At 40.7% G+C, this 25,343-nt stretch overlaps 1 protein-coding gene across 1 annotated transcript in view; it reads right to left on the reverse strand.

The window, feature by feature from the left end:
* Positions 1-23,444, reverse strand: part of LOC148344423 (dynein axonemal heavy chain 10-like) — a 26,856-nt gene extending 3,412 nt beyond the window's left edge. Inside the window, exons 1-72 of the mRNA XM_088297615.1 lie at positions 23,216-23,444; positions 23,037-23,125; positions 22,850-22,952; positions 22,661-22,776; positions 22,347-22,557; positions 21,183-21,571; positions 20,888-21,078; positions 20,610-20,808; positions 20,338-20,520; positions 20,081-20,251; positions 18,662-18,838; positions 18,398-18,553; positions 18,139-18,305; positions 17,912-18,063; positions 17,681-17,845; positions 17,399-17,606; positions 17,159-17,315; positions 16,587-17,063; positions 16,352-16,510; positions 16,137-16,253; positions 15,908-16,010; positions 15,659-15,837; positions 15,355-15,566; positions 14,639-14,795; positions 14,331-14,564; positions 14,141-14,263; positions 13,838-14,071; positions 13,497-13,720; positions 13,151-13,420; positions 12,881-13,064; positions 12,677-12,811; positions 12,435-12,587; positions 12,150-12,338; positions 11,906-12,052; positions 11,366-11,557; positions 11,109-11,227; positions 10,859-11,017; positions 10,600-10,735; positions 10,396-10,518; positions 10,178-10,309; positions 9,846-10,062; positions 9,605-9,724; positions 9,357-9,502; positions 9,128-9,280; positions 8,779-9,039; positions 8,526-8,698; positions 8,340-8,433; positions 8,037-8,204; positions 7,775-7,963; positions 7,164-7,335; positions 6,859-7,062; positions 6,699-6,779; positions 5,797-5,994; positions 5,572-5,733; positions 5,321-5,495; positions 5,036-5,217; positions 4,772-4,908; positions 4,487-4,704; positions 4,190-4,411; positions 3,959-4,106; positions 3,558-3,837; positions 3,241-3,470; positions 2,869-3,142; positions 2,694-2,798; positions 2,458-2,612; positions 2,241-2,395; positions 1,960-2,140; positions 1,548-1,748; positions 1,219-1,428; positions 1,047-1,142; positions 807-978; positions 594-725 (exon numbers count right to left, since the gene is read on the reverse strand). Coding sequence (XP_088153741.1) covers positions 594-725; positions 807-978; positions 1,047-1,142; positions 1,219-1,428; positions 1,548-1,748; positions 1,960-2,140; positions 2,241-2,395; positions 2,458-2,612; positions 2,694-2,798; positions 2,869-3,142; positions 3,241-3,470; positions 3,558-3,837; positions 3,959-4,106; positions 4,190-4,411; positions 4,487-4,704; positions 4,772-4,908; positions 5,036-5,217; positions 5,321-5,495; positions 5,572-5,733; positions 5,797-5,994; positions 6,699-6,779; positions 6,859-7,062; positions 7,164-7,335; positions 7,775-7,963; positions 8,037-8,204; positions 8,340-8,433; positions 8,526-8,698; positions 8,779-9,039; positions 9,128-9,280; positions 9,357-9,502; positions 9,605-9,724; positions 9,846-10,062; positions 10,178-10,309; positions 10,396-10,518; positions 10,600-10,735; positions 10,859-11,017; positions 11,109-11,227; positions 11,366-11,557; positions 11,906-12,052; positions 12,150-12,338; positions 12,435-12,587; positions 12,677-12,811; positions 12,881-13,064; positions 13,151-13,420; positions 13,497-13,720; positions 13,838-14,071; positions 14,141-14,263; positions 14,331-14,564; positions 14,639-14,795; positions 15,355-15,566; positions 15,659-15,837; positions 15,908-16,010; positions 16,137-16,253; positions 16,352-16,510; positions 16,587-17,063; positions 17,159-17,315; positions 17,399-17,606; positions 17,681-17,845; positions 17,912-18,063; positions 18,139-18,305; positions 18,398-18,553; positions 18,662-18,838; positions 20,081-20,251; positions 20,338-20,520; positions 20,610-20,808; positions 20,888-21,078; positions 21,183-21,571; positions 22,347-22,557; positions 22,661-22,776; positions 22,850-22,952; positions 23,037-23,125; positions 23,216-23,441 — 12,829 coding nt within the window. The 5' untranslated portion in view covers positions 23,442-23,444. The remainder of the gene's footprint in view (positions 1-593; positions 726-806; positions 979-1,046; positions 1,143-1,218; positions 1,429-1,547; positions 1,749-1,959; positions 2,141-2,240; positions 2,396-2,457; positions 2,613-2,693; positions 2,799-2,868; positions 3,143-3,240; positions 3,471-3,557; positions 3,838-3,958; positions 4,107-4,189; positions 4,412-4,486; positions 4,705-4,771; positions 4,909-5,035; positions 5,218-5,320; positions 5,496-5,571; positions 5,734-5,796; positions 5,995-6,698; positions 6,780-6,858; positions 7,063-7,163; positions 7,336-7,774; positions 7,964-8,036; positions 8,205-8,339; positions 8,434-8,525; positions 8,699-8,778; positions 9,040-9,127; positions 9,281-9,356; positions 9,503-9,604; positions 9,725-9,845; positions 10,063-10,177; positions 10,310-10,395; positions 10,519-10,599; positions 10,736-10,858; positions 11,018-11,108; positions 11,228-11,365; positions 11,558-11,905; positions 12,053-12,149; positions 12,339-12,434; positions 12,588-12,676; positions 12,812-12,880; positions 13,065-13,150; positions 13,421-13,496; positions 13,721-13,837; positions 14,072-14,140; positions 14,264-14,330; positions 14,565-14,638; positions 14,796-15,354; positions 15,567-15,658; positions 15,838-15,907; positions 16,011-16,136; positions 16,254-16,351; positions 16,511-16,586; positions 17,064-17,158; positions 17,316-17,398; positions 17,607-17,680; positions 17,846-17,911; positions 18,064-18,138; positions 18,306-18,397; positions 18,554-18,661; positions 18,839-20,080; positions 20,252-20,337; positions 20,521-20,609; positions 20,809-20,887; positions 21,079-21,182; positions 21,572-22,346; positions 22,558-22,660; positions 22,777-22,849; positions 22,953-23,036; positions 23,126-23,215) is intronic.
* Positions 23,445-25,343: the final 1,899 nt, after the last annotated feature.

A 25,343-nucleotide genomic window follows, 5' to 3' on the forward strand; every position in this document is an offset into this window, starting at 1 on the left:
TTTTCCTTTTTTTTCTTTTTGAAAGGGGAAGTACAAATAAGTTGGAAGAAAATATTTTCATTTTCATTTTAACATAGATAATGTTTATATAGCCACTGCAGCTTCATAAAACAGGTGAGCCGTGATTGGTTCCCAGCAGAGCGCAGAATAACCGCCTTGTCATTTTCAGACATCAGAAGTGACAAAATGGCCGCCCCCTGAGATGGCTAAAAACGAGTGGATTTTGCTTCTAAACTCATATTCCACAAATGCAATAATAATCAGAATGGTATGTTTAGTCTAGTAAAGTCTCATAGAATTTATAAATGCAAATAATTTTTGAAGGTTGACCTCCCCTTTAAATTACTTTATATTTTCCAGTGAAGTAAAAATGTGCTTTTAGTTATCATTAGCTTGTTTAGGCATAAGCTACAGTAAGTAACATGACCAACTTAACGTATGTTACCAAATGTCTCTTATTCGTCAACAAGCAGAGCTTGAACCACTATACAGTACGCATATACCACAGCAAGTATTGCTTTCTGGCACTTTATAATACAATACATAGCTACAACATAAAATAAGAGAAATGGGATATAATCAAGACAGCATACCTGTCTGCGGTTGCAGGTCAATTAGATGCAACCACATGTCTTTAGTTGCTTGCGTGTAGTATCCAATCTCGGCATTGGAATGAAGACCCATCACCTCTGGGGTGTTTGCCAATGGCAGAGACTCAATCTCATCTGTAACCAATGCCAAATCATGAAGGATAATACAAAACTATTTATAGTAAGGTAAACAAAGGGATGCGATTCAAAACTGACCAATATAATCATCCTTAGGTCCATTTAGAGGAATCTTGTATTCTACCTCGATGTTTTTGAAAAAGTGGAACTGGCAAAAGTCATAAAATAGGAAGTCTCCAAAGTACTCATCCATGTAGACATTCAGGATCCGGCGGTCAAAACTATCAATCACTCGTCCACCATACATCACCTGTGAAATGTGTATAAAATTGAGATTGCAGGACTATAATATGATGTGTTTTAATCTCACAAACTAACCTCGCCTATAAGATACTTGATACTTCCCCAGGGAATGTTGGTCTCTTTCTGGTCATGAGCTTTGGTCAGATAAGTGTTCAAGATCTCCAAACACACCTGTTGAGAACATTTGCAACACAAAGGTTACTCAACCCAGTCCAGATCGGTCCAAAAAGATCTTAGTACCACTTACCAAGAAGTCTGACTCGCTAAAGTCATACGGGACGTTCCATCCAATTTTGCCATACTTGCGCCTCTCTTGCACCACGGCATGGAAGAAAGACAGCACGTAGACGAGGCTGCGGAAGGCAGAGTGTGGGCATCCAGTCATAGTCTCATGGGAGATTTTAGAGTAGGTGGCTCTCATGTTGAGCTTGAGACCGTTTGGAGCCTCGGTGACAACCTGCAGTGCATTGCAACATACGGGCATGACTGAAGTGTAACCATGTGAGAAGTCGGAAAGGATCATTTAAGCCAGTTTATGTTTCAAACGCAGCAAATAACGCGAGCTGCTCATTCCACCTTAAGAGACTTTTGAAGAATGCCAATAGGAAAGTCATCAATGGGGTTGGTGGTCAACCAAAGGCGAAAATTGGGGTGAGGTTTGGTGACCCTCTCGATGCACTTTTCCAAATCTTTCAGCCATTTCACCAGTAAGTGGCAGTTCTGTAGCATCAACCACTGACCACGAGTGGCTGCAAGTTCCAAAAGGTGTAATGCAACCTTGACAAGGGAAAAAAAAAGAACATTTAGCGTTCACCATTGAATTAACTTCTTTAGTATAATAGTGGTTGACACATCCAATGACTGTAAATAAGGTATGAGTTCTTCATCGGCCATTGGTGAGAAATCGCCACACCTATTTTCATGACACAGATTTTGAGATAAGGTCCTATCCGAGTTACTTGAAGCATATAAAATAAAACCACGGTACCTTCTCCTGTCCTTGGCCCATTGCAAGGAACTTGAACTTGCTGCCGAAGCCAGTCCTGTCAGCGAGTTTCATGAGATCGGCACCAGGGTCAGAGCCAGGGCTCAGGATGAAGACGATGGGGGAGAACGGGGTGCTCTGCTCATAAATAACATCAAAACTGATCACAGGAGGCTGGACATATCTGTGAAGAAAGATATGACATTTTTTTTATCTTTAAGCATGTTCCCCCTATTTCTGCAGTTAAATACACTTTGATTGAAGGGGTCGGATAAATGAAAGACCTCTCGCCCATGGTGATCGTGACGTAGTCGGTGATGGCTCTGTAGACTCTGTCAACACGGAAACAGCGCAGCAGGAGCAGCTTCTGAAAGTCTGTCAGCTTGTCATCGTATCTCATTGGCAGCACAGCCTGTTCTGGTGCATCTAGGTCATACCACTGCGAAGAAACACAAAGATGAGGTAAAAGATTTCTGTCAAACATGAGAAGCCACTACTTACTGATTGCCACTCTGCTGAATTTCGACAAACATCATCAGGCAAAGAGTCAAACTGCCCCGGAAAAAGCTCTGATAGTTTCACGACATCTTCCCAGCCAGAATCAGGAAGCCAGTTACAAGTCTTTTGGCGTGAGCTCTTTTCCAGGGACAGATTACCTAGCATGAGTCAAAGACAATCTGCTGTGAGTGCTCACTGTGATGTCCTGAAAATGTATTATGTACAGTTCTGTACATCACCTTTGATGAAAAACTCCAGTTCCTCCTGGGGTACTCGATCTTCTGCCTGCTCAATCTTGATGGTCATGTTGAACGAGAAAAGAAGTTTGTGTTTCTCAAACAGACCTGTGAACAAACAGATGTATCCCTGGTTATACAGTAAAATAAAATAAAAAGTGAAATAGATGTTTCTTACCTGTGCAGCCATAATTATATACGTTGTATGTCAGACTGTTCCTTATGTTTTTCAGTCTTTTTGGCAGAGCTGCATTTGGTGGAGACTTACGCAGGGAAAAGTCAAACACTTCCAGATAAGAGGCAAGAGAATACTGATACATGCTGTTGACCAGAGCCATTTCTGTCAATGCAAAGAATAAAATAGCACCGCGCTTGGCAGCTGGTCGGTACCCGTTTCGGAGCACATCAATGTCCACTGATGTTGTCACGGCCAACTTCAGTTTCTCGAATACCTGGTGATTGCAAAAAGAAAGTCAAATATGATGGGCAACTTGCAAATTGACATTCAAAGTGTTGTTCTTCGCTCATGCTTGGTGTTTAGCAAACTGACCTCACTGGATTTGGACTTTGTTTCCTCCAAGGTATAGACCAGCTCTGTGTTATCCAACATGTTGCCCGTGGACGTGGCCAGCTCCCTTAGTAGGGTGTCACCAAGGTTCTTTAGCAGCTTCTTATTGTCGCTCGTCTCTTGGATCAAAAACTCACGCTGCTCTTCCAGCTCCTTCTTCTCAAAGCCCATTATAACGCTGAGCAACTGGTCCTCCAGGCCCTTAAGGGTCACTGCACGCAATGCGATGGGTGAAACTCATTTTGGCCGAGGACAGAATGCACAAGAAAAACGCTGGCGGTCAAACCAAACGCACTTACCAGTATAATTGATAACCATGGCTTTTCCAAACACAGATGGAGAGAATTTGGGGTTTCCCAGTTTAGTATTGAGGTAAAGTCGGAAGTTGGGATCATAGTCCACCTCTTTGTCACCTAGCATGATAACCTGTCTGCCCTCGGCTCCTTTCAAATTCTTTTCCAGGACGTTGTCGATCACGGGGTCAATGTACTCATCTACATCTTGGAAAAGGAATGGGAAGCCATATTTAATGGCCATCTCCAGATGTTTCAGGAAGTCTGGATCATTGAAGGATGAGATCTGTGGACAAACGGAGGCTGTTGAGGCTTTCTCTTGTTTTTCGAACAATGTGGAACAGCTATTCTGTGAATTTTGAGGAGCAACACTGCATTAAATGGCGAGAGAAGGGGACATTTTGTACCTTGAGGTTGTTGCTCGCCTCCTTCTTCTTAATCCAGTTGAGGGCTTGCTGTTGAGGGTCGATACACATGGGGAAACGGCTGCCTCTTGTTGTGAGGATTCCATTCTGAACTGACAATTCGTCTGGGGGCAAGCCCTCTGACCCCCACCTGTAAATTCCCACAAAGTCAGAGGGATGTCCAGTCAAAATGAAAACTAGCTCTTCATTCCAACCGTTTAAGGACTTTCTCACCTGCTTATTTCCACCTCATCTGTTAGTAAGTTGTCCACTTTGAAAGGCTGGCTCAAGGGAATGCTTCTCTCCTTTACGTCGTCAACCCATGTTTGATACACCATCTCATTCCTGAAGTCCCAGCTGAAGGCTCCCTCATAGCTTAGAAAGGCAGCTGAGATTAGACAGTCTCCGAGGAGACGCACACGCCGTTGCTTCAACTCCTCTAAATCGTGTGTCCACCTGAAAACAGAAACCACATAAAAAAGAATTTAAAAAAATATTGAGAGCTGTTTAGAGTTTTCATGGCTCTCTCACCTCACATTCTCAGAGCTCAAGCCTGAGATAAGTTTGTCAGCAGCAATTAGTCTTCTCTCCATAAGCTCAGCCTCCTCTTGTAGTTTCTGTTTCTCCGCAATAGCGGTTTGATATTTGTCACCAAGAGCCTTCAGCTCTCTCTGGATATTACTGAGCTCACTTTGAATGAGCTCCAGCTCCTTCTTACTTTGAAAGAAATTTCTTTCAAGACGCGCTACCTGCAAAATACGAGTCACGTTACTGTTCATTCTCTAAACATAATTGTCTTGACTAGTTTTGCATTACTTTATCCCTTTTGGGCTTGATCTCCCTGGCAACTTCACAGTAACCCACAACAGCCTCCACAAATTTGAACATTCCAGAGCCCGCTTTGCTGATGGCTTGCATTTCCTCAAGGCTGGTCCCAAGGGCCTTCAGAAAACCTATGAAGCAGAACGCTCAAGCAAATCACTGCAGCAGGGGGGATACTTTGTAATGCTAATGTTACCATCCCATGCATGTGTATTTTTAGTTATTATTGCGCCCTAATTGATCAAGAAGTTGACCTACCTTTGACAGTCTTGACCTGGTTGGCACCGATAGCATCACAGTCCATCTCCATCAGTGAACGCAGAAAGCCAGGATCTGACATCATGGCCTTCGCAGCTTGCCAGCTAATTTCCTTTTTTTTACACAGCACCAGGATACACTCACACACTACCTGTACTTGCTTGGGCGGCTTTGCAAAAGATCTAAATGAAGAAGGAGCACAAAAAAAAGACAAAGCTGGTTAAGGGTGCCATTCAGGTAGAGTATATTTTAGAAAGGATATCAATTGTTTATTAGAAAGTCTACCGGATCTCAGTGACATCAGATTTATCAAGGTCTTGTAAGGCAATGCGAGCTGCTTCTAACGCAGGCAGAGCTTCAGCCAGGGAGGTTTCTGCTTCTAACTTTTCAACAGCAATCACTTTGTTTTGCTCTTCAATCTCTTTGGCTTTGTCTTCGGCCAGTGTCTTTTTCTCCTCAGCTAAAAGGGAAAGTCTGCATTTAATACAATTGTTTAAGAAACTAACAAGCATGATGAGCCGCAGGTTTTCACTGACCCACGGCGGTGTTTGAGGCAATCTCTACAAGCATGGCCTCACAGGCTGCAGACTTTTCAGCGAGCACTACCCTTTGCTCTGCCAGTTTGATGTTCAGCTCATCCAGTTGCACAGTGGCTTCCTTCAGTTTATCCAAACCCCCCTCGAGGTGTTTGCAATGCGCTGGAACCCATAAACAAACTTGTCACCACCTTTCCATGGTGAACACATTTTCCATCCTCTTACCAAGAATATACTGGTTCTTTTCCCGCAAGAGGCTTGAAAACGTATTTATGAAGTCCAAGTAGTTCTTTGGCGTGACGTAGTTAGAACGTCTAAGTTTTTGCTGGAAGAGTGTGCTGTAGTTGCCAACCGATTTATGGACCAAGCAGACATGCTCGATAACGGCTGGCCCGTGTTCCTTTGGAATTGTTTCACTTCCACCTGTACAAAAGACAAAGTACAATATCACAGCTGCAAAGTGAGAATCACAATCCATGAAACAAGCGTAGTGGGGCAAACGACAGGAAAATGTCCGAAACAATCTATTATGAAGGATTCTGATTAATAGAATTTACACACAGTATTTATTTGAGATATTCAATATTTTCCAAATTTGAATTGAAATGAAATATGAGTTTGTCCTGTCTGATTTAAATTGTAGAAAGGTTAGTCTAATCAAATGAAGTAATATTTGACAAAGTTGCTCTATATTATTCGGAAATTCACAATTTGTATGCATAATCCATTTAAGAAAATCATTTGTAATATAGACCATTATGTGTGTGATTACACAGACAAACATGCAAACTTGTCAGTTCTGATTAGGATGTATTAAGGAAGGTTTCTGTCAGGTTGCTTGATTATATTAAAAGAGCAGCTGTTGAAATGCATGCTACTTTGGAAGGTCCCGATGGATGGAGATGTGAATGGTGGCACAGAACGGAGGGGACAAAGTTATGTTTTGAGAAATTACATGGTAGCCCCCTTTAGGGTGGCTGTTGGTGTAAAACAACTTCGAATCCACATTTTTAATGAATGAGACAGTTGCCAAGGTGAAAGTTAATTATAATCAGGAGCTCAATTTAAGCATATTAGGTTTCTGACACAAACATATTTCAAAATGTATTGATATTTGCGCTACAAACCTAGGAAAAACTCAGCTACAGCACGCAAAGCCTGTGGAGGCCATGGTAAGAACCAGTCTATCACAGTGTTGTTCATCAGTCCTGATAAAAAAAATAAATGAGAAGAACACTCCAATTGAATTATTAAAAACAGAATAAACCTCACATTTTTCAGATCTACCTGGAAAGTTTCTGCAACGTGTTCTTAGGTTATCTCCCACAGGAGACATGCTTAAAACAATGTGTATGTTGCTGGCACATTTATTGACAAAATACTGCCACACACTGTCTTTAGAAGGATCTGATCCCATTTTGAGAGCCTCCTCACGAAGCTGGTTGAGAATGGACTCTTTCTCATCATCAGGAAAAAGTGCAGGAACAATACCTAGCAAAATACAACATGATCGCAGGACAACTGGTCACTTCTTTCATTAGGGAACGAATTTTAGTATGAAGTAGGACATTAAGAGTTATAGTTTGTCCGACCTGATGTAAGCATGTTGTTAATGAGTTCCAAAAAACCTTCCTCAGCAACATGAGCATCAGCGAAGAGAAACACAGTCTTCTTATTGTCAATGCCAAGCTTCAAATACAATGTTTTCAAGTCTTCATGAAAGTTTGACTCGCAATATCCTCTGCTGAGTGTGATCTCAAACATCTGAGGAGTCACAAAAAAGCCTGCTATCAGAACGTTAACATGTCATTTCAAATACAAATCCCAATGGCAATGAATTTGAGATATGTAAAACGGATTATTTTTTTTTATTCACAAATTTAGAATTTGATGCTGATATGTTCAAAAAAAAGCCGGGCCTACTACTGTATTATATCACCGTTTCTTTTAACAACACTCTCAATTAGTGTTTGAAAACAGAGAACACTTACTGTTGAATTTATGTAGGTGGAATTACTTCCTATTCTTTCTTGATTAAGAATTCCAGTTGCTCAATAGTAGTAACATTTACACAACATACCAATTTCATCAAAATTCGGATTTGTAGATTTTAATACATTTTATTTTAGCAACTGTTTGAACCCTATATATGATTAGATATTTATTTTTGTTGGTTTTTTTTTACATGTAATTTATTTACAACCTCACAGTCAGCAGCAAAGGCAGCTAGCTTGGTGATGGACTGCTTTCCTGAGCCTCCCACACCCACAAGCAAAGCATGACCTTGATCAATGCGGATGATGCGATGCACGCGAGTCAGATGTTCCAGGGCATCATCAAACAGTACCAGATTCATCCTCGACATTCTATCATTGTATTCCTCGAGAATTTCCTGCAGAACACAACATTGGTCTGTTCAATTTCTAACCAAAAACAACACTTGATTGATAATAACATCACTGTACCTGAAATAGAGCTTTACAAGCTTCATAATCCATCAAGTCCTCATATACTTGTGGTTCTGTCTCACTCAGGGCTGCTCTGTAGTCGCCAAAAACAACTGGGTCTCTCATTACATCGTCTTTGTTTTCCTTGAAATGCTCCTCAACTAAGACCTTTATAAGGCCCTGAACCTGAGATAAAAAAAAAATCCATCTGTGTAATTAAATCTTGAAAGCAATATTATTTAATAGATTGTAGGTTTGGAGCTTGGTTAACAGATGTGCCTAATGCTATAATTTACTAGTGAACAGAAACTGAGCATATACCAGTTTTTTGTCTTTTTCATCAATGAGTCTATCGTGGAAAATCCTCAAACACTCATTTCGCCAAACCCGTACAAATATAGAGACCGTCGAAAATCTGTTATGGTGAAATGAGGTAGCAAATATTTAGAACATGCACACAAAGCACAATGTAACATCTGCCAAGAGAATGAATTGACTTGATCAGACCTGTCAGGCTGAGTGAGGGTCAGGCCATTGTACACCCTCGATAGGTCTCGCAGGTTAAAGATGTAGTGGAATTTTGATGGCGTCGGTGGCAGATCTTTAACAAGACTGTTGTACAGTTCCAATGTGCAAAAGGTGACTTTATCACAAACCTTCTGTACCGCGTCCTCAAAGTTCTAAAATGTTCAATCAAAATAATTACATGACATGAGGCGCATTGAGTCCAGCATGGCCTTCATGAAAAGATTCTACTCACTTTGGTGTGGCCTTTAATAATGGAGGAATAGATCAAGTGAAGAGACTCCACGGCAGGGAAAGGGATACTGAAGACACTGAAGAGTGAAACAAAGCGGGTATCCACTTCATTTCTACCACCTCCTGCTATCCCCATTGCCGCAATGAAACCAAGATCCTTGAGGGTTTTGTAGGTGAGCTCCTTCCCTCGGTCATAGATGCCGCCTCTGTCCAATAAAAGCTTCAGCAGTGCAATTGGCTGCTGTGTGCCGTAGCTATCCACCTGGACAACATTAAAATACAGCCAAATGACAGACCTATTTGATATAGTCAAACAAAAATGTATCCTAGTCCAAATGTGCTGTAGATACCTTTGGCATATTCATGTCGTCTATATAGATCAACAATCTTTTGCCTACTGGAGGACCATATATGTCTTTGGTCCTTTTCTCTGTATTGGCCTCTAAGTTTTTCTGGAGGTCCATCGATGTTGTCCTTGATGAAAGGTTGATCGTCAAAGTAATCTGTTGGAAAATATTAACAACATGCAAATCAACTAGGGCAGTCATGAATGTTGCCGTGCCTGGCTGGTGAACTCACATTTCTATCTCCACTTTGGTTCTTCAGAAAGTTATGAACAGTAGCTGTTTTAAGGGTTCCAGGGTCTCCAACCAAAAGAACAGACCTCTTTATTTTTACCATCTGTTCCAAGATCCAGTTTGTTTTTGTGGTCTCCACAGTTGGGACTGAGGCAAAGGCCAAACATAAAATGTGAGCAGGAAAATGCTAGGTTGGTTAAAATGTCGGGTAAATCACTTTGCAGAGTAAATTATGCACATTGGACTTACCCAGAATATCAGCAAATTTCATTTCATGATTATGAATGTATTTCGGGACCAGACAACTCCAGGGAACCCACTTCTGCTGTGTTCCATCAAAGTGGAAATCAAAAAGAGTGGGCAAGTACCCTGAATAAATGATATAAATGAATAATCTTGATCAATGTTGACAATGGATTTGATTCCAAACAAAACCTAATTTAAAATAAGTAGAAACAATTCAATCGTGAAACTGAAATTCAGCTTTTACCTGGCATCTCACCAGGTCCAGCCAATGTTTTGTCATCACTTATAGTGATTAAGCCACAAAGTCTTTTGATTAAGTCATCAAATTTGTCCCTTCCATCATCCACCAATGTTGCCCCAAGAGAACAGCACAGAGCTTCAAGGAAGTAACACTCCAACACTGCAGCACTTTGGTTCTCAGTGTCAAGTAGGGCATCGAGGGTCATGCAAAGCTGGGATACCTGAACACATCACCAACACAATCTGAAACACGTCAGCTGTCTGAATCACGGATGATGCTGACTTTCACTTTCAAGGCATTCTTGCAATAATTCAGAAGGTCGTAGGACACCCTACCATATTCAGATCAGTTTGAGGAACAACAGTCTTAAGTTTCTCTCCTTGTTTCCCATCAACACTCCCTTCCACAATCATGTCAATCAATCTGTGCACGTATTTTTCAAACAGTTTGTCCAGCACTTGTTGCTCCTATAAAATTCCAAACAAAGGTTACAGAAAATTGCTAATATCAGATAGTGTCTGAATACAGTTCTAACACAGTGAGGATGTTGTACTTTGATGGTTCTGTTTGTCAACCATTTCTGCCAAAATGGCGTGTAACGCAAATTTTTGGGGTCCACAAAAACCATTCCACAGCGGGAGACAGTAGCAGGTGAAGCGTATTGCAGATCTCCAACCTGCAATCACATATAAAAACAATTTACTATGTTATTAACATATAGACAATGTATGTGTGACTGTCAAATATACATACAGACCTCAAACAGCAGGGCACAGTGACCTTGTAAACGAATTCGTTCTCCATTAGCCAGAGTAAGGAGCTTGTTGTCATCCATTACCGAATTCATGTTCTCAACCCAAAGAGCATCCACATCCCCATCAAGCAATATATATCTGCAAGTTTAAGTAAATATGTTGGTGGTGCACAAACCTACGATAGTATTTGCTTTGTCCGATATATTGCATGCCTTCATGTGACGTATGATCTGATCTATATATGAAAGGTTTTGGTCTTACCTCCTCTCTTTTTTGTCAGTAGGTTTGTTGATGTCACGAAAGATGTTGGATAAAACCCCATCAGTCCAGTCCCGAGTGTCAGGATCCAGAATACCATACAGTTCAATTACACTCACAGCCTTAGGGTTCAGGGGATATAATTTGGTGTGTAATCCCAGTCTGGTGGTGAGCGATCAATGACACAATCACGTACAGCAAACGCAACAACCTGACAGCAGGTGAAAATGAGTTTATTTGAAATAACACTAACTTGGTTTGAGCTTGACATAATGTGCTGATTACAACTGATTTCCCTCCACCTGTTGGACCCACTAACATAGTTGTGTGTCGTGCCATCATTGTTTCATACATCTGCACCACTTTATCCACCTGAAAGCACAAACACATTAGTGCATATGGTGTTTGAGAAGACTCAAATCAATTTTGAATCTGTTGCGGAAACTCAAACAGTTTCATCTGCACAGTGGAAACCCAGAATAATATGACACAATGAAAATCATGCCACACCTGGATAGGCAACAAGATGTATTTGTTCTCTTGCAGGACCTCTTCTACAGCATCATTGAAGTTGGGATAGCGAACACGAGGGCATTCCAGACCAGGAAACAGGTCTGAGATCAGCCCAAGGAAAAGAGGCACATCCTCAAATACAAACTTTGGTAGATTCATGTCCCTCAAGGTTCGCATCAATACCACATCCTGCAAAAAAATGAAAGCGAAACAGTAAATGGAGTGCACTTATATCCAGTAACGCTTTATCTACATCATATGGGGCCCAAAGCGCATCACTGCACAAAAACATCTGACAACAAACAATCCCAAAGGAAGGAAAATGGGTTGAAGTCAATTTAGGTAATCTTCTAACTATACAATTTTTGTGTAACGTAATGTAACATCTGGTGTACACTATTAGTTTTCATAAACTGTGCCATAACTTCAATTCACATACACTATTCTCACTGTACTGGACAAGGATGTCATTGCAGATCCACATTCTTCAAAAATAATTTATTAGTTAACATATTCTTATTTTCATGATGAGAGTACCTCAGTAATGTCTGGTGAGCCTCTCTTCAGTTCTCCTGCCATCACTAAAACAGATTTCAAAGCTCGTAGGCCAAAGTCATAATGAGACTGCTTGGACAGCTGCTCTCGAGCCAATTTGTAGAGCACAGTCATCTTCTTTGCAAGGACCTGAACAAAACAAACACAGACAGAATCTTCAGCTCTTGAGAAGCAAATGTTGATACAAATGTAAATAGCGAGCCAGAAATGTGTGTTCATTTCCCACCTTGGCCATTAGGAATCCCTCAGAAAACAGCATGATCTCACAAATTTGTTGCAAGTCAGGCACAATCACCACAACAGGCCTGAAGAGAGCTTTAACGGATTCGGGCAGCTCCGTGCGCCCGGCATAACCAGGATTCATGGTGATGAAGATCCCAATTCGGCTATCCAGGGTAATCTCATGACCTTCAAACTGATTTCCAAAATGATAGTGTTGATTAGCCAGAGTAGGCAACAATCCTGTGAATAAAATAACGGTGTATGATATTATAGCATTTCAGAAACTTACATTAAATATTTTAAGGTACAGAATGAGAGCATTGCGGATGGTTTGGATTTGCGAAGAAATAACTGAAAGGACTGAGGCATCAATACGGTTGAATTCATCAAAGCAGCCCCAAGCGCCACATTGGGCCAGGCCAGAGAGTATCTTCCCCACAGCCTGCACAAGGAAGTTAAGGATTCAGGAAAACACACATAAAATGTGCAAGGGTCAAAACAATTGTCGCTACAGATTGCCAGATGAGCTACCATGTAGTCCATGCCTTCACCACAGTTGGTAACCACACAGAGCAGGCCCAAAGCTTTGGCCAAATCTTTGGTGGACTCTGTCTTTCCAGTGCCAGCTGGTCCAGCAGGAGCACCACCCAGGAACATGGAAAGAGCCTTCACCGCAAATATACACCCACATCAACAATGTTTTAATTTTTTGAAGCGTTCTAAGTATTCACAAACCTGCGTGATCGTGAGGTAGATCCGGTCTGTCAGAGGAGTTATAACCAAACGACCGTTCAACCCCATGTATTCGTAGCCGTAACTAAAAGATGCGCTGCACTGACGCACAACAAGATTGTCTTCTTCCTGGACCCAGTAGAATCTCAATTGGCTTTCCCATGCAAACTCTTCAGCATCTGTTATACTGCAGAGAGGATAACAAGACTCAGGTCAGTTTCACACACACTAAGTTATAAAGGCTTGCAGAGCTCTAAATTATGAGAGCTATACCTATTCAAGAGAAAGTTGTCTACAATGTCTCTTGCATGGACGTCTATGATGAGGACAGTGTTGATCTTCCGTCTGTCATTTTTGTTCATTGGCTGTGTTATACGTGACACTAACTCATCAATCTGCTGGTGCATTTTCGTCGCATAGTTCTTTAGAGCATATTTATCTCCTTTTTTCAAGTTGCTAAAAACATCCTCCACCTCCCATGTCCACCATACTTGATTAGTAGCCAGGGCCACCATACCCTGGAACAGCAACATCCAGTCCACCCTAAGAGACAACGGACTCATGGTGGGAAAGGTTCCACTCACAGACAGAAGTAAATATGCTTGCAAACTACACACACCTGCCTCTGTCTTCACAGTAACGAAAGATTGCTTCCTTAGTGATGAGTCGATTAGTTCTCCTCATCTCATGTAAGACTCCTGTCATCCATTCCTCCACCCTTCCTTTGATTTGAACGGGCTTTTGAAACTCCATCACCTCACCCTCAGCAGACACCATAGCTCCGGCTGAGGTTTCCCCACTGCTTTCCGCATCAAAACGCAGAGATGCGATATTGTCGTACATCTTGGTGAACAAAGGTAAAATACTGTTAAAAGTGTTTGACATATCTTATTTCCCATACCTTGACCAAAAACAGTTTTGAACAGTAACGCTTTGAGTACAATGTCTATCCACTCTTACCTTTATCATATGTTCCTGCACACAATCATGATGACTACTTCCCAAAATGCTGAGCAATTCATCATCAGAGATGAAGAAGAAGCGTGGGAATGCATCCCTCTTAGAATCTAGGTAGTCATTGAGACTCCTTTGACACCTCTCTAGGTTCTCACTGAGGGTCTGTAGGTCCATTAGCCGGTTTGGTATCAGGCAACAGTGCTTGATGTTTGGGTTGTTCTGTGCTTCATTCATTATCTACAATAATTAATATTACATCATTAACAGTTCAGTTATGAATTATATTAATCTTAAGAAAACACTCACATCTTTGAACTTTTTGTCAATGATATTAAATGTCTTGGCTTCCTCTGGTAACTGTGAGGAAATATCACCACCAACGAATATGCTCTCCAAATACATCCATTTACGTTGTACCAGCAACCAAACCTGTGTCAAATATTTTCGATTAAATTCAGCTCAAATGTTGGTGGGGGACTCAGCCACACTGTCTAACCTCAATGGTCTCGCTGATCAGAGACAGGTCTTTCTCCCATTGCTGTATGGTGCTCAAGAAAGGTCCAACAAAACGACTCCCAGCCATGCTCTGCAAGTTCATGGCATCATTGTCCACATTTGACAGGATCTCATCCACTGCACCCAAAACAGAACACTGTTGTTGGGTGCCTTTACTGTAGAGTTGTACAATGAATTTCATGTTTTCCCACGTTTCCACCACCTCCTTCACACCCTGAGATACACACAGACATTCTTACCCATTTGCTTCAACATCTCAAATCCAGGTTCGTCTATAAAGAGCCTTACCTTTTCAATACCAAGCTCTTTTACAGCTGAAGTGACAATGTCATTGATGACATCTGCATATTTATGAAGATCCATGGCAAACATGTTCTCCAGAGTAAAGCTGCTTGTGTTCATCTCAAAGCTCGTGCCAGTCCTTTTCATCAATTGCTTCCAGTGTCTGTTGCGCCAAGTATAAACAAATTCAAACTTGTGATTTCATGCTTACTCTTTGGAGTTTGTACATTTTGAAGAGGTCATGGACAGAAAGAGAAACATCACAGGGGGAAAAATCATCAGACTCTGGAATGGGAAGCTCAAGCTTTACACAGCATCATCTTACACCTGTCTAATAGCCGTAAAAACAAGAATACTTACTGCCTGCACGGACACTGACAATTGCCAAACTGCAATGTCACTTCACAAGGAGCTAATTGGGGACAGTTGGACACTAAGCTATATCAACCGACATTTCAGAGAATATCTGTGCCTGTTAGTTCACCTTGCATACTGTATAAAAGTGCATACAATGGAACTGTTGATACCTGAGCAGAAAGCTTTGACTGCCGAATCGTGTTAGGTCCCTCAAGGATTCTCTACTCTGACGTTACTTGGGATAATTGACGGGAAGTAGACAACGTGATTCCTAGCCACATGATGAATCACTTATACCAGAATAAAGTACAGTAAATCACCAAAATGAAGATGAAAAAAGGTTTTGTGTAAACTGTGGACACAACCTTTCTCTGAGGGCTTCATTCTTCAGGTCCAGCAGAAGAGGAAGAGAATCTCTGAATTCCTTCATTCTGCCCTCGACAAAGCAGGCCACAGGCAGAGCTCGCACATCTATGGGCAACTTCCTCAAACTTTGGACAAAGCATTCAACACCTCCCTGAAGGACGTGGATATCCAAGTCCACCCACAAGGTCTGGGACCACTTGGTCTTTGCAACCTGAGAAACAATGTCAGGATCCAGAGAAATGAGGTGTCCAAAAAATCTGATGGTAATAATGTGTTATCGGAAAAGAGTGATTTAAACCTGACCTTTTGATCACGGTAGATATCATAAATCTGCCTTAAGCCATTCATGTCTTTTTGTATGCTGACAATCTCTGGGTACGCAAGGACGGGAAGGTCCAATAGCTTCTCAGCATTGGCTAGCTCCTGTCGTCCCGCCACCATCTTGGCAAGCTCTGCCTCATATGATTCCATTATCAATAGTCCTGCAAGGAAAAAATTGCAGTTGAATAATACTAATCATAATTATATGACATATTTTAAAAAACTAAATACCTTTATCTAAATCATTTCCGACAGCTCCTGGACCATGCATGTTAAAACTTTCAAAAAAGATGGACACCTCCACTTGAAAGTCTTCTGCCATCCTCTTTGTAGTCTTTTTTATAAATCAGGTGGGAGGGAAAGATAGAAGTGCAGCAGTACATCTTTAAAATTATTAATTTATTTTGTTGTTTTTTTATGTGATACGATGTGTACCGTTCTAACTCTTGAACGTACTCACCTCTTTGAATGATATCTTTATATCTGTCAGACTCAAATCCACTTTTCTGGATTCTGCAAACAGGTCCCTCCAAATATGGTTAATACTTTCTACAAGTTCCAGTTCAGATTTTTCAACCTACTCATACAAATACAATTCAAATGTTCTGTAAGATAATGACCGAATGTGTTGTTTCACGATAAAATTAACTGCAATTACAAGCTAAACTACAATACCTCTACATTGTACATCGCCAGTGTTCTGTATCGTTCTTGGATATCTGTGATGCACAACTGCACATCTAGAGACATGTCGCTAATGTTTGAGACAGTCCCAAGGACATTCTTCAAGTTCTCGAAACTGTCAGGACTCTGTTTCAGCTTCTCAGAAAGTTGCTGCGGAACACAGATTATCAAAAGGATAATTAAAGTTGGTCAAAAAGTTGTTCAAATTTACGTCACGTTACGTTACCATGAGTTCTTCTTTTACGTTGAAGAGTTGCTCTTTGGCGGATTTGTTAAGCAAACGCCCCAGTGAACTGATCCAGGATTCTGCCATCTCCTGCACAGTCCGGTACAGTGGCTCCAGGTTTAATTGGACTATGTGTACATTCCTAAACAAAGGCTCCACAACCACTTTTTGATGTATATGCGCATAGAACTGCAGCCTCTGATCATACATAACACATGATGGGTTTTTAGCGGCAAACCTTTCGCTGACTGTGGCTCTGTCCCTTTCCCAGAGAGGCTGGTACTGTTTCCAGTGGTTAAGGTATTGGTCTACAGAAAGCAGCACTTGTTGAATGTTATGGGACACTGCAAGGGCACTTTCATTAATTTGAGGATGATGACACACGTCTTCACAGAAGCTAAATGTCACCAAGTCATCACCATCTACGTTTTGTGGTGGGCACTCAATGCAGGTTCCATTCATCCAACGCACAAATTCCTGAAACACAAACATGGAGGTGGACACATTTCACACACTAATGCACATCTCCAGCCTAAAATCTGCAAGGGCTCATGGAGAGGAAATGGTCCTACTTTGGTGCTCTCTATACAATCTCTGATACACCGCATGAGTAACTGGTAGATCTCATTTATTTTAGGCTGCAGCAAAATCTTGGGGGCGGAGAGGAAGGCATCAATCCGGAAGAGAGGGTTGCTCCCCATCAGCTCAGCATTGAAAGCTTTGATGTTCCTGGATGTGACATCAACACAATGCTTGTTCTAGAGATAACCCTTTGTGGAGGTCAACAATTGTTACTGCTTACAGGACATTACCTCAGAACCATGTGAATGAGAGATTTGTGCACCTTGCGTTCCCAGAATGCATAGTAACTAGACATGCAGTTGGACTTGCCAGTGTTTGTTTCCATTATCAAATGTTCCACCTTCATGATAACCGGTCCAATGTCAGTGTATTTGCTTTTCAACAAATTCACTGTCTTGAACTGCTCTCTATCAATGCATTCACAAAACTCCTTGACACCTGAAAATGCATTTTATTACAGTGATATATGACATTTGATTATAAATTATTTTTTTTTTGTTTGTTTAACGTACTTGGTAAAAGGTGTGTCTTATCTGCAGCAGGGCATTTCAGAAGGTCTGCCATCATTATTGATTGCAACTTGGTTTCAATATCCATCTCGTTGTTCTCTATTTGACTGACAATCGACTCAAACTTTGAGAGCTCCTGATTGGCCTCATTGATGAAATCTGCAATAGCTAAAATTAAACATACAGACATTACTCTCTTGCCACCAAGATTTTTTTTCCACTTTAGCACCATACCTAAGGAATTCCAGTTCAGTCTTTTACATCCTGATAACAACAGTGTTTCAACCCCTTTGATGATTTGAGACAACATGGCGATCTTTGCCTCACTCAGACTGTCAACTGTAGAGTTGTAACAGCTGACAAGCTTGTGCAGATCATTGCTGTACCTATATCCAATGTGAAATGCAAAGGTTAAAGTGTGTTTTTTGGGGTGTTTTCAAGTCTTCGGTGAGTATGGCTACCTTATGAAGTTGAGCTCCTGTAGAGTCACATTTTGAGCAACCTCAGGTAGAGAGAAGGACATGGAAATCAAATTTTTTGTCTCTGAAATTATTGTCTGGATCTCTGGTGGAAAGTTTGCAGCGTATCGCCGTTCCTTTTGGGAATTGATTTCAGACTTGACTGCGACCTTAATGAGAAATTTCAAAATAAAAAAGGAAATTCAAAATAGTGATTTTTTTACCACTTTTTAAGAGGTGATGAAGTAAAAATGATACAGACCATCTCCCTTTGGACTTGCCGTTCATTAATGATGGCCAAGATGGGTGACTTCAGCAACAATGGCAAGTTGCGTTCAGTATCAGATACCCATGACTTATACTTTTTAATGGCATACTCATTCATTTTTTTTGCCATTTCCAAGTATTTGTTTTTTGCCTAAGAAAAACATCCCAGACGTCACATGACAGTTTAGAAGAATTGCTCAGTTATGCCTAAACTTATGAATAACTCTCAATACAGCTGTGAAAAAGTAGAATAACTCACCAATGTTCCCATTTCACTCTCCAAAAAATCTGGCATTGTCACGAGAAGAAGCATTCCTTCTTTTACATGCTGAAAAAGGGTATGTGCCCACCTGATGCTGCCTGCCACCGGTGGCTCATTCTTATTTATTCTTGGTTTGTTTTTATTTTCCTCAAAGATTTCATTTACACTGTCCACCTATGGAAATATAAGTGAGATATGCTTAATACAGGGTTCACACTGCTCAGACTTCCTGTTAAGGTCTATTGGGTGTGCCGGAGAAGAAGGTCCATTGAGAAATTGAATCTCAAATCAAGGAGGAGGGTACTGGAGGATGCATGGAAGTTAGCCCAATCAGGTTACATGTGGTTTGTGGACTTGCATAAGGCATTCAACCGTATGCCTCGGGAGTGTTGTGAAGTGCGTTCTGAGAATATGGAGTATTGGACCCCCTAATATGGACTGTCTAGTCCCTGAACAATAGGTGTTAGAGACTGGTCCATTTCTGGGTACAGCCAAAGTGTTGAATTGGTCTGGTTTCATGGCCTCAGTTTTGCATCTCAGCTTTTTGTGTCGATGATGTGGTTATGTTGGCTCCATCAAGCCACAATCATCAAGCCTTGCTCGAGATGTTTGCAGCAGACTGATAAACAAGTGGGATTGAGAATCCGCACCTCCGAATGTGGGATCATGGTCCCCAGTTTGGGAGGACGGTAAGTCTCCCTCTAGGTCACATGACGAATTTTTGGATCTTAGGATCTCATTCATTGATAAGGGAAGAATGGAGCAGAAGAGCAACAGGCGGTTTGGTGCAGAATCGGCCTCTGTATCGGCCTGTTATGGTGAAGAAGGAGCAGAGCCAAAAGGTGAAGCACTCAATTCATCAGTGGATTTATGTGCCCACCCACACCAATGGTCACGAGCTGTGGGTCATGAACAAAAGAACAAGATCGTGCATACAAGTGGTGGAAATTAGAGTCTGGGTGTGCAGAGTCTGCCTTAGAGGCTGGGTGAGAAGAAGGGACTCAGAGTTGAGGCGATGCTCCTCCGTACTGAGAAGAACAAAAGGTGGTTTGGCCACCCGATAAGGGTGCGTCTTGGACACCTCATTGGTGAGTTGTTCAAGACACATCCCACAGGAGGAAGCTCCAGGATTGACGCAGGACAAGGGGGAGAGACTATATCTCCCAGATGGCACAGGAAAGTAGTGAGTTCCCCCCAGAAGCACAGGGCAAAGTGGCTAGGGTGGGGGAAGTCTGGGTTTTCTGCGAAAGCTGGTGCCCCAATGACCCACAACCCCAGATGAGTGCAAGACAATGGATGGTTGCTTCATATAGTGGACTGAAAATATTACCTGGTCTAATAATTTGCCATGCTTCCAATGTTTTATTGTTTTGTATTGTTATTAAACATATGCAATTTCAATTATCTTTTACAAACCTCTTTGCAATACTGAGCCAGAAGGTCATTAGTCTTTTTCATCAAATGATTATTGATAGCTGGTCTAGAGCGAATACCCTTGTATTTCACAAGCATTCCAAAAGCAGCAGTTGAGGAGCGTAGGGACTTGAAAGATTTGTCAATGAAGACAATCAACTCCCTCTCAATAGCCTGATCAAACACAATTAAAAGGTGAAGAACAACAAAATTAATGCAAATTGACAACTGTTAACAATGCCTTTAAATTCTAAACTTACATAAACGCTACTGTTGAAGTTTTGCATGATGATTTTCCAGCTGCTCATCTTGCAGATATTGAAAGGATCAAAAGTTACTTCCTCAAAAGGTATGATTAGGTTGTCCACTTTGGCCACCATCTCATCAAAACGTTTTGGGTCAGAAGTCACACTTTTTAAGATGTTGAAATACTCATCCAAATTCTGCATTAACCATCACAAATATCTACTATTGAGCCAGAACATTCACTCAAACAGCACTTGACAATTAGAAGAACAATACGAACGCTGACCTGCAAGATATTGTACAAGTCCTGGCAGATGGCAGCCATGTAATCAGTTTTCTCAAAGAGTTTTCTCCTGTCAAACTCCCAACGTTTACCAGTGCCTCCTTGTTCAATTTCAGCACGCACTTCAAAGTAGGATGTCTTCCACAATTCCAGAACTTGCTTGGCATCATTCACCTTGGATTTTGACACTTTTCGTTGATCTCTGTCCAAGAGACACAATCAGACTCTCGTGACCAAAAAATGAACAATAGTTACATAATCAATACCTAAAATCCACAGACCTGAACAATAAATGGAGGTCAATGACTTGAGCCACACGCTCGGACAGCTGCCAAACAATGCGCTCCATCAAAGGCACCATGCGTTCGTTGTTGTTATAGTGGCTGGATATTAACCAAACAATTTGAAGGCTGTTCATTAGAGATGGGATGGTCTCCTGAATCACATTAAAGTTTGTTCCTGTGGCCAGATTCTGCAACATAAAATATAAAAATTTAACGTTCCGCCTGTTAAAGACGATTTGACTGTTTTTCTGCTTTTTCAGAGACGTTACCAATTCCCGAAATTTTGGCTCACCTTGAAATGCCTTTCCAGCGTTTGGAGGAAGCGCACATTTTCATCTGCCTCCTGGCAGTATTTAACGAGTTCAGCTACTGTAGCCTCCATGGTGGGAATCACACCTGCTTTTGCTTTGGTCAATACCAGCAAAATCTTCTTTACCACAGGTTGATTAAGACTCATTCTCAGAGCGCTCAGGATGGAGACACGGTCCTGCCAAAAAACAATTTCTGCCATCGGACTAGGTGTCTGTGGCTTCTTTTTATCTTGCTCCTCCATAACAACAGTAAGGTGAGTCTGCCAGTTCATCACACACTGCTCCAACTTCTCTACTATTGCTGAATTGGTCAGCAGGTCACTGACATCTGGCTTCAGATCTAGCTCTGGGATAATCAGTGCAATGTCATCTGCAATAAAAAAAAAATCAGTCAGTGATGAAAAGAAGTTACTCAACAATCATATGGAAATGATGAAAAATGCAAATTGTATGCTTTGCTTATTCTATCTCAAGCATTTTCACTATCTTTTGTGAACCAGTCCATGATTTGCAGACACTGCTCTTTAGCAAATCTGTTAAATAGTACCTATTTGAGAGAGTATGCCTCACCACAGTTACACTTGAAGGTCAGGTCGCTTGCTCAAGGACACTTCAGGCGTGCTTGGAAATTTAAAAGCATCTCTCCAGCTAGTCCCAATTATCATAACTATAGACTGTAGTCATCCATTCTCTCTTTTTGATCCCATCCAAGCCCCACTCTAACTAGTACTAGTTGTGAAAGTATTGATAATTACTTTGAAACATACAGAGGATGTTTTTCTGTTGAACTTTGTGGAATGTGGCACTTCATTCATTTTTGATGCAGATAATTATACATATTTTCACTTTTTCCTGTTTGAATTACCAAGGTGTAAACGGGACAGTCCGTTCTTTAAACACATTTTTAGTCTTAGATGATTCCTAAAAATAAGTCCAAATATGTGGAACAAATAATTTTCACTGATAACAATTTTTTCTTTATTATCCTGACTCTGAAAAGTTAACAGTTTAGAAAATGAATTCAAAACTCCATATAACCATATTACCATGCTCATTATGCTACAAAGACCTCCCTTGGGAAAAACTAAAACAGATAAACAGCCTAAAAAATGCATTTTGGCAAACAGTATTTGACACAAACAAACCTTGAATTTTAAGCTGTTGAATAGTCGAGTTGACCAAGGCCAAAAACTTATGTGTGCTGTTGAGTAGTTCATTACGAATGGGTGCTTGGTCACTTGGCTTGGTTGAAGTCTCTTTGCCACCACTGAATTCTTCACGAGGAGAACCGGCTTCTGCCTGACAGCCAGCCTTAGTTTTCTTCAGCTGATGGGCAGTCAGTAGTGGAATATAGATCTAAAAAAATTACACAACCTAAGTTGTAAATTGTCTTGGTAGATTTTCTTTACATGTTCTTGTCATCTTGTTTTTGACTGTTGAGACTGCAAGGCTCACTTACATGTACTAATTTTTTCTGCAAAGTTGGTAGGTTGTGTCCATTATGCAAACCGGTCTGCAAGTATTTGGGCATCAGTTTATTGGCTTCAATTATGTCAAGTGGTTCTACAATGGTCTCTGGAGTAAAACACGGATAACAATGCATTGTTTAACTCCAACAGAATTTTAATTATCTTGATATTGCTCTTACTCTTTGTGGTCTTGAGGAAATACAAAACTCGAGATTTGGCAAATCTCTCTGGAACTCGGTTTATAGCCATGTGCAGCTCAGTGTGATAGACGAGTTGAATTGTCTGAAAACAATAGTTTATTTATGTATTCCCCAATAATGCATCATTGATAAACAGGTTTTCCATATTTTTTTTTTTTTATCTCACATGACTGAGGGGTTGTTCGGGAGTCTTGTTTCCTCTTTGGAGCTCCGATTCCCCCTCATGATCCAAAGAGTCATTGGAGTTGCTTTTTTCTGATGTTAATGGTTCAATGGTAACATTAGAATACAGTGAAGTGAACATGAACATAATTTCATAACGAATTAAATAAATATGGAACTCACCGTGTGGAATTTCAACTTCAATCGCCTCCTCTCGGACAGTTTTCATAAACAGAAGGCACGATACGGTGTTTTCTTCAGAAGCGACATTTAAATAGCGAATAAGGTCCTCCTCCTCTTTTCCATCTCGTCGACTCAGAAGTTCGTCGAAACATTTGTTATCTGCTAAATTGAAACAAGCACGAACTCGCTGTCGTATCCATTCCACGCGTATATCATCGTGGGCCATGACTACAAATTCTTAACATTTCAAATTGGCAAGTTTTTGTACACGCACAAAGTGGAGTGCCTTGCAAGCGTCGTCCCAGCAACCAATAAACTGAGGGACTTCCTGCTTTAGGACAACAGAAAGGCGCAGCAGTCGTGGAAGCGTCACTGCGCGATTTCTTTGGAAACCTGTGCAAAAATACTTTTTGTGCCATAAAATACCACCCATTGGTCAACTCACGTTTCATAATAAACATAAAATACACTAGCAGCTAAATTAAATACACACTGACCAAAAACAACTAATTTAAACGCTCATTGAACAAGTCACGCGTTGTCTATAGACAATTGTATTATAATACAATTTAACGATTTCATAGAGTACATTTTATTGGAAAAAAATACAATATTCCGAATAAATTTCACTCAAAGTGGTGGATTAATTGTACTCTAAACAATTCAAATCAACTCAGTGACAAAGTAAATTTCGTAGAGTACATTTTACTCTAAAATTACTATATTTGGTCCCAGAAACATAGAAGAATTTGAGAGTGAAATATTCAGCATAAAAGTTATCTTGAAATGTACTGAGAATTTTATGCTGAATATTTTCCTCTCAAAATATGTTTACCGGGATCAAATGTAGTAGGAGTAAAATGTACACGACGAAATTTACTGTGTACGTGTTGATTGTTTTAAAATTTTAATTTTGTGGTCGATGTTTAACAAAACTCTTACCTGCGGTATTTGAAATTTACAAGATGTTTATTTTCACTTTATTCGTGCATATTCTTGTACGCATTAAATTATACTTTGAATACAATTTACAAAAAAAATACACTCTTAATGTAGACTGGGACCAAATTGAGTCCTTTTAGAGTAATACTGTACGAAATTTATTGTATAGATTCATCTATATATCCCTGCAAATATACAATTTCTCCCTTTAAGGTAGGGGTGGGCAAACATTTTGATTGGCGGGCCACAATGGGTTCTACCAGGAGCAGATAGCTGGAGTGTTATGATAACCTCACCTCATCTGAGATAAGAAATACATTTAATTTTAAATGAAAGTGAAAAAAGCATTACAACAATATATATGTCGTGGAAAAAACACAGTATTTAGAAAATGAAACAATAAGGTTTGATCATTTAATTTTTTTCAAGTACGGTGGGCCAGATTAAAACGTTTAGCGGTCCGCATGCGGCCCCCGGGCTGTAGTCTGCCCACCCCTTCTTTAGGCCAAACAGTATAGATCCTGCCTCTCACCTGAAGTCATTTGGGATCAGCTCTCTGGTAGTAACCTGTGCAAATACATTTAGAATATTTTCCTTGAAACAGACAAACATAAATAATAAAATAAAAAACAAGGTTTTCTTTTTGCGTGGTCCAACAGGATTACTAAATGGAAAGAACCAATTAAAAAAAGAAATGAGCTGGGTCAAAATGATGGCGCTGTGTTGTAGGAGCCCTAAATTGATATTTTGTTGCAGAAACTTTTTAGGCAACCGCTGCAATCAAATGACTGTGGTTCTCTGTAGACAAATATTTTGCTCCAACTGTCTCAGGTTTGAAGGAGCCTGCTCACAACATGTTTCAGCTTCTACTACAGATGTTCAGTACTACATCAATCAGAGCTTAAAGAAGGCATCTTTGTTCTCTGTCCTCTTGGAGGATCCATGCATGATAATGCTTTCTGACAGTAAGAAGCATATTTTGCTCCAGAATGCCTTGATAGGCTCCAAATTTCATTTACCGGAACCCTGCATAGATTCAGGATACCCTGCTCTAGATGCAAGGGTGTTGCAGGTTATAAAGCTGTACTGGGTTTGCCCAATATCGGTCTGTTGGGCACTCTGTACTGGGCCACAGAGATACATACCAAAAGAAAATCTGTAGCAGACATAGAGTAAGGCCCAATTA

Source organism: Idiotropiscis lumnitzeri, chromosome 1 (genome assembly GCF_059441095.1).
Source record: "Idiotropiscis lumnitzeri isolate Australia: NSW breed Sydney's pygmy pipehorse chromosome 1, RoL_Ilum_1.0, whole genome shotgun sequence".
NCBI classification, from domain to species: Eukaryota; Metazoa; Chordata; class Actinopteri; order Syngnathiformes; family Syngnathidae; genus Idiotropiscis; species Idiotropiscis lumnitzeri.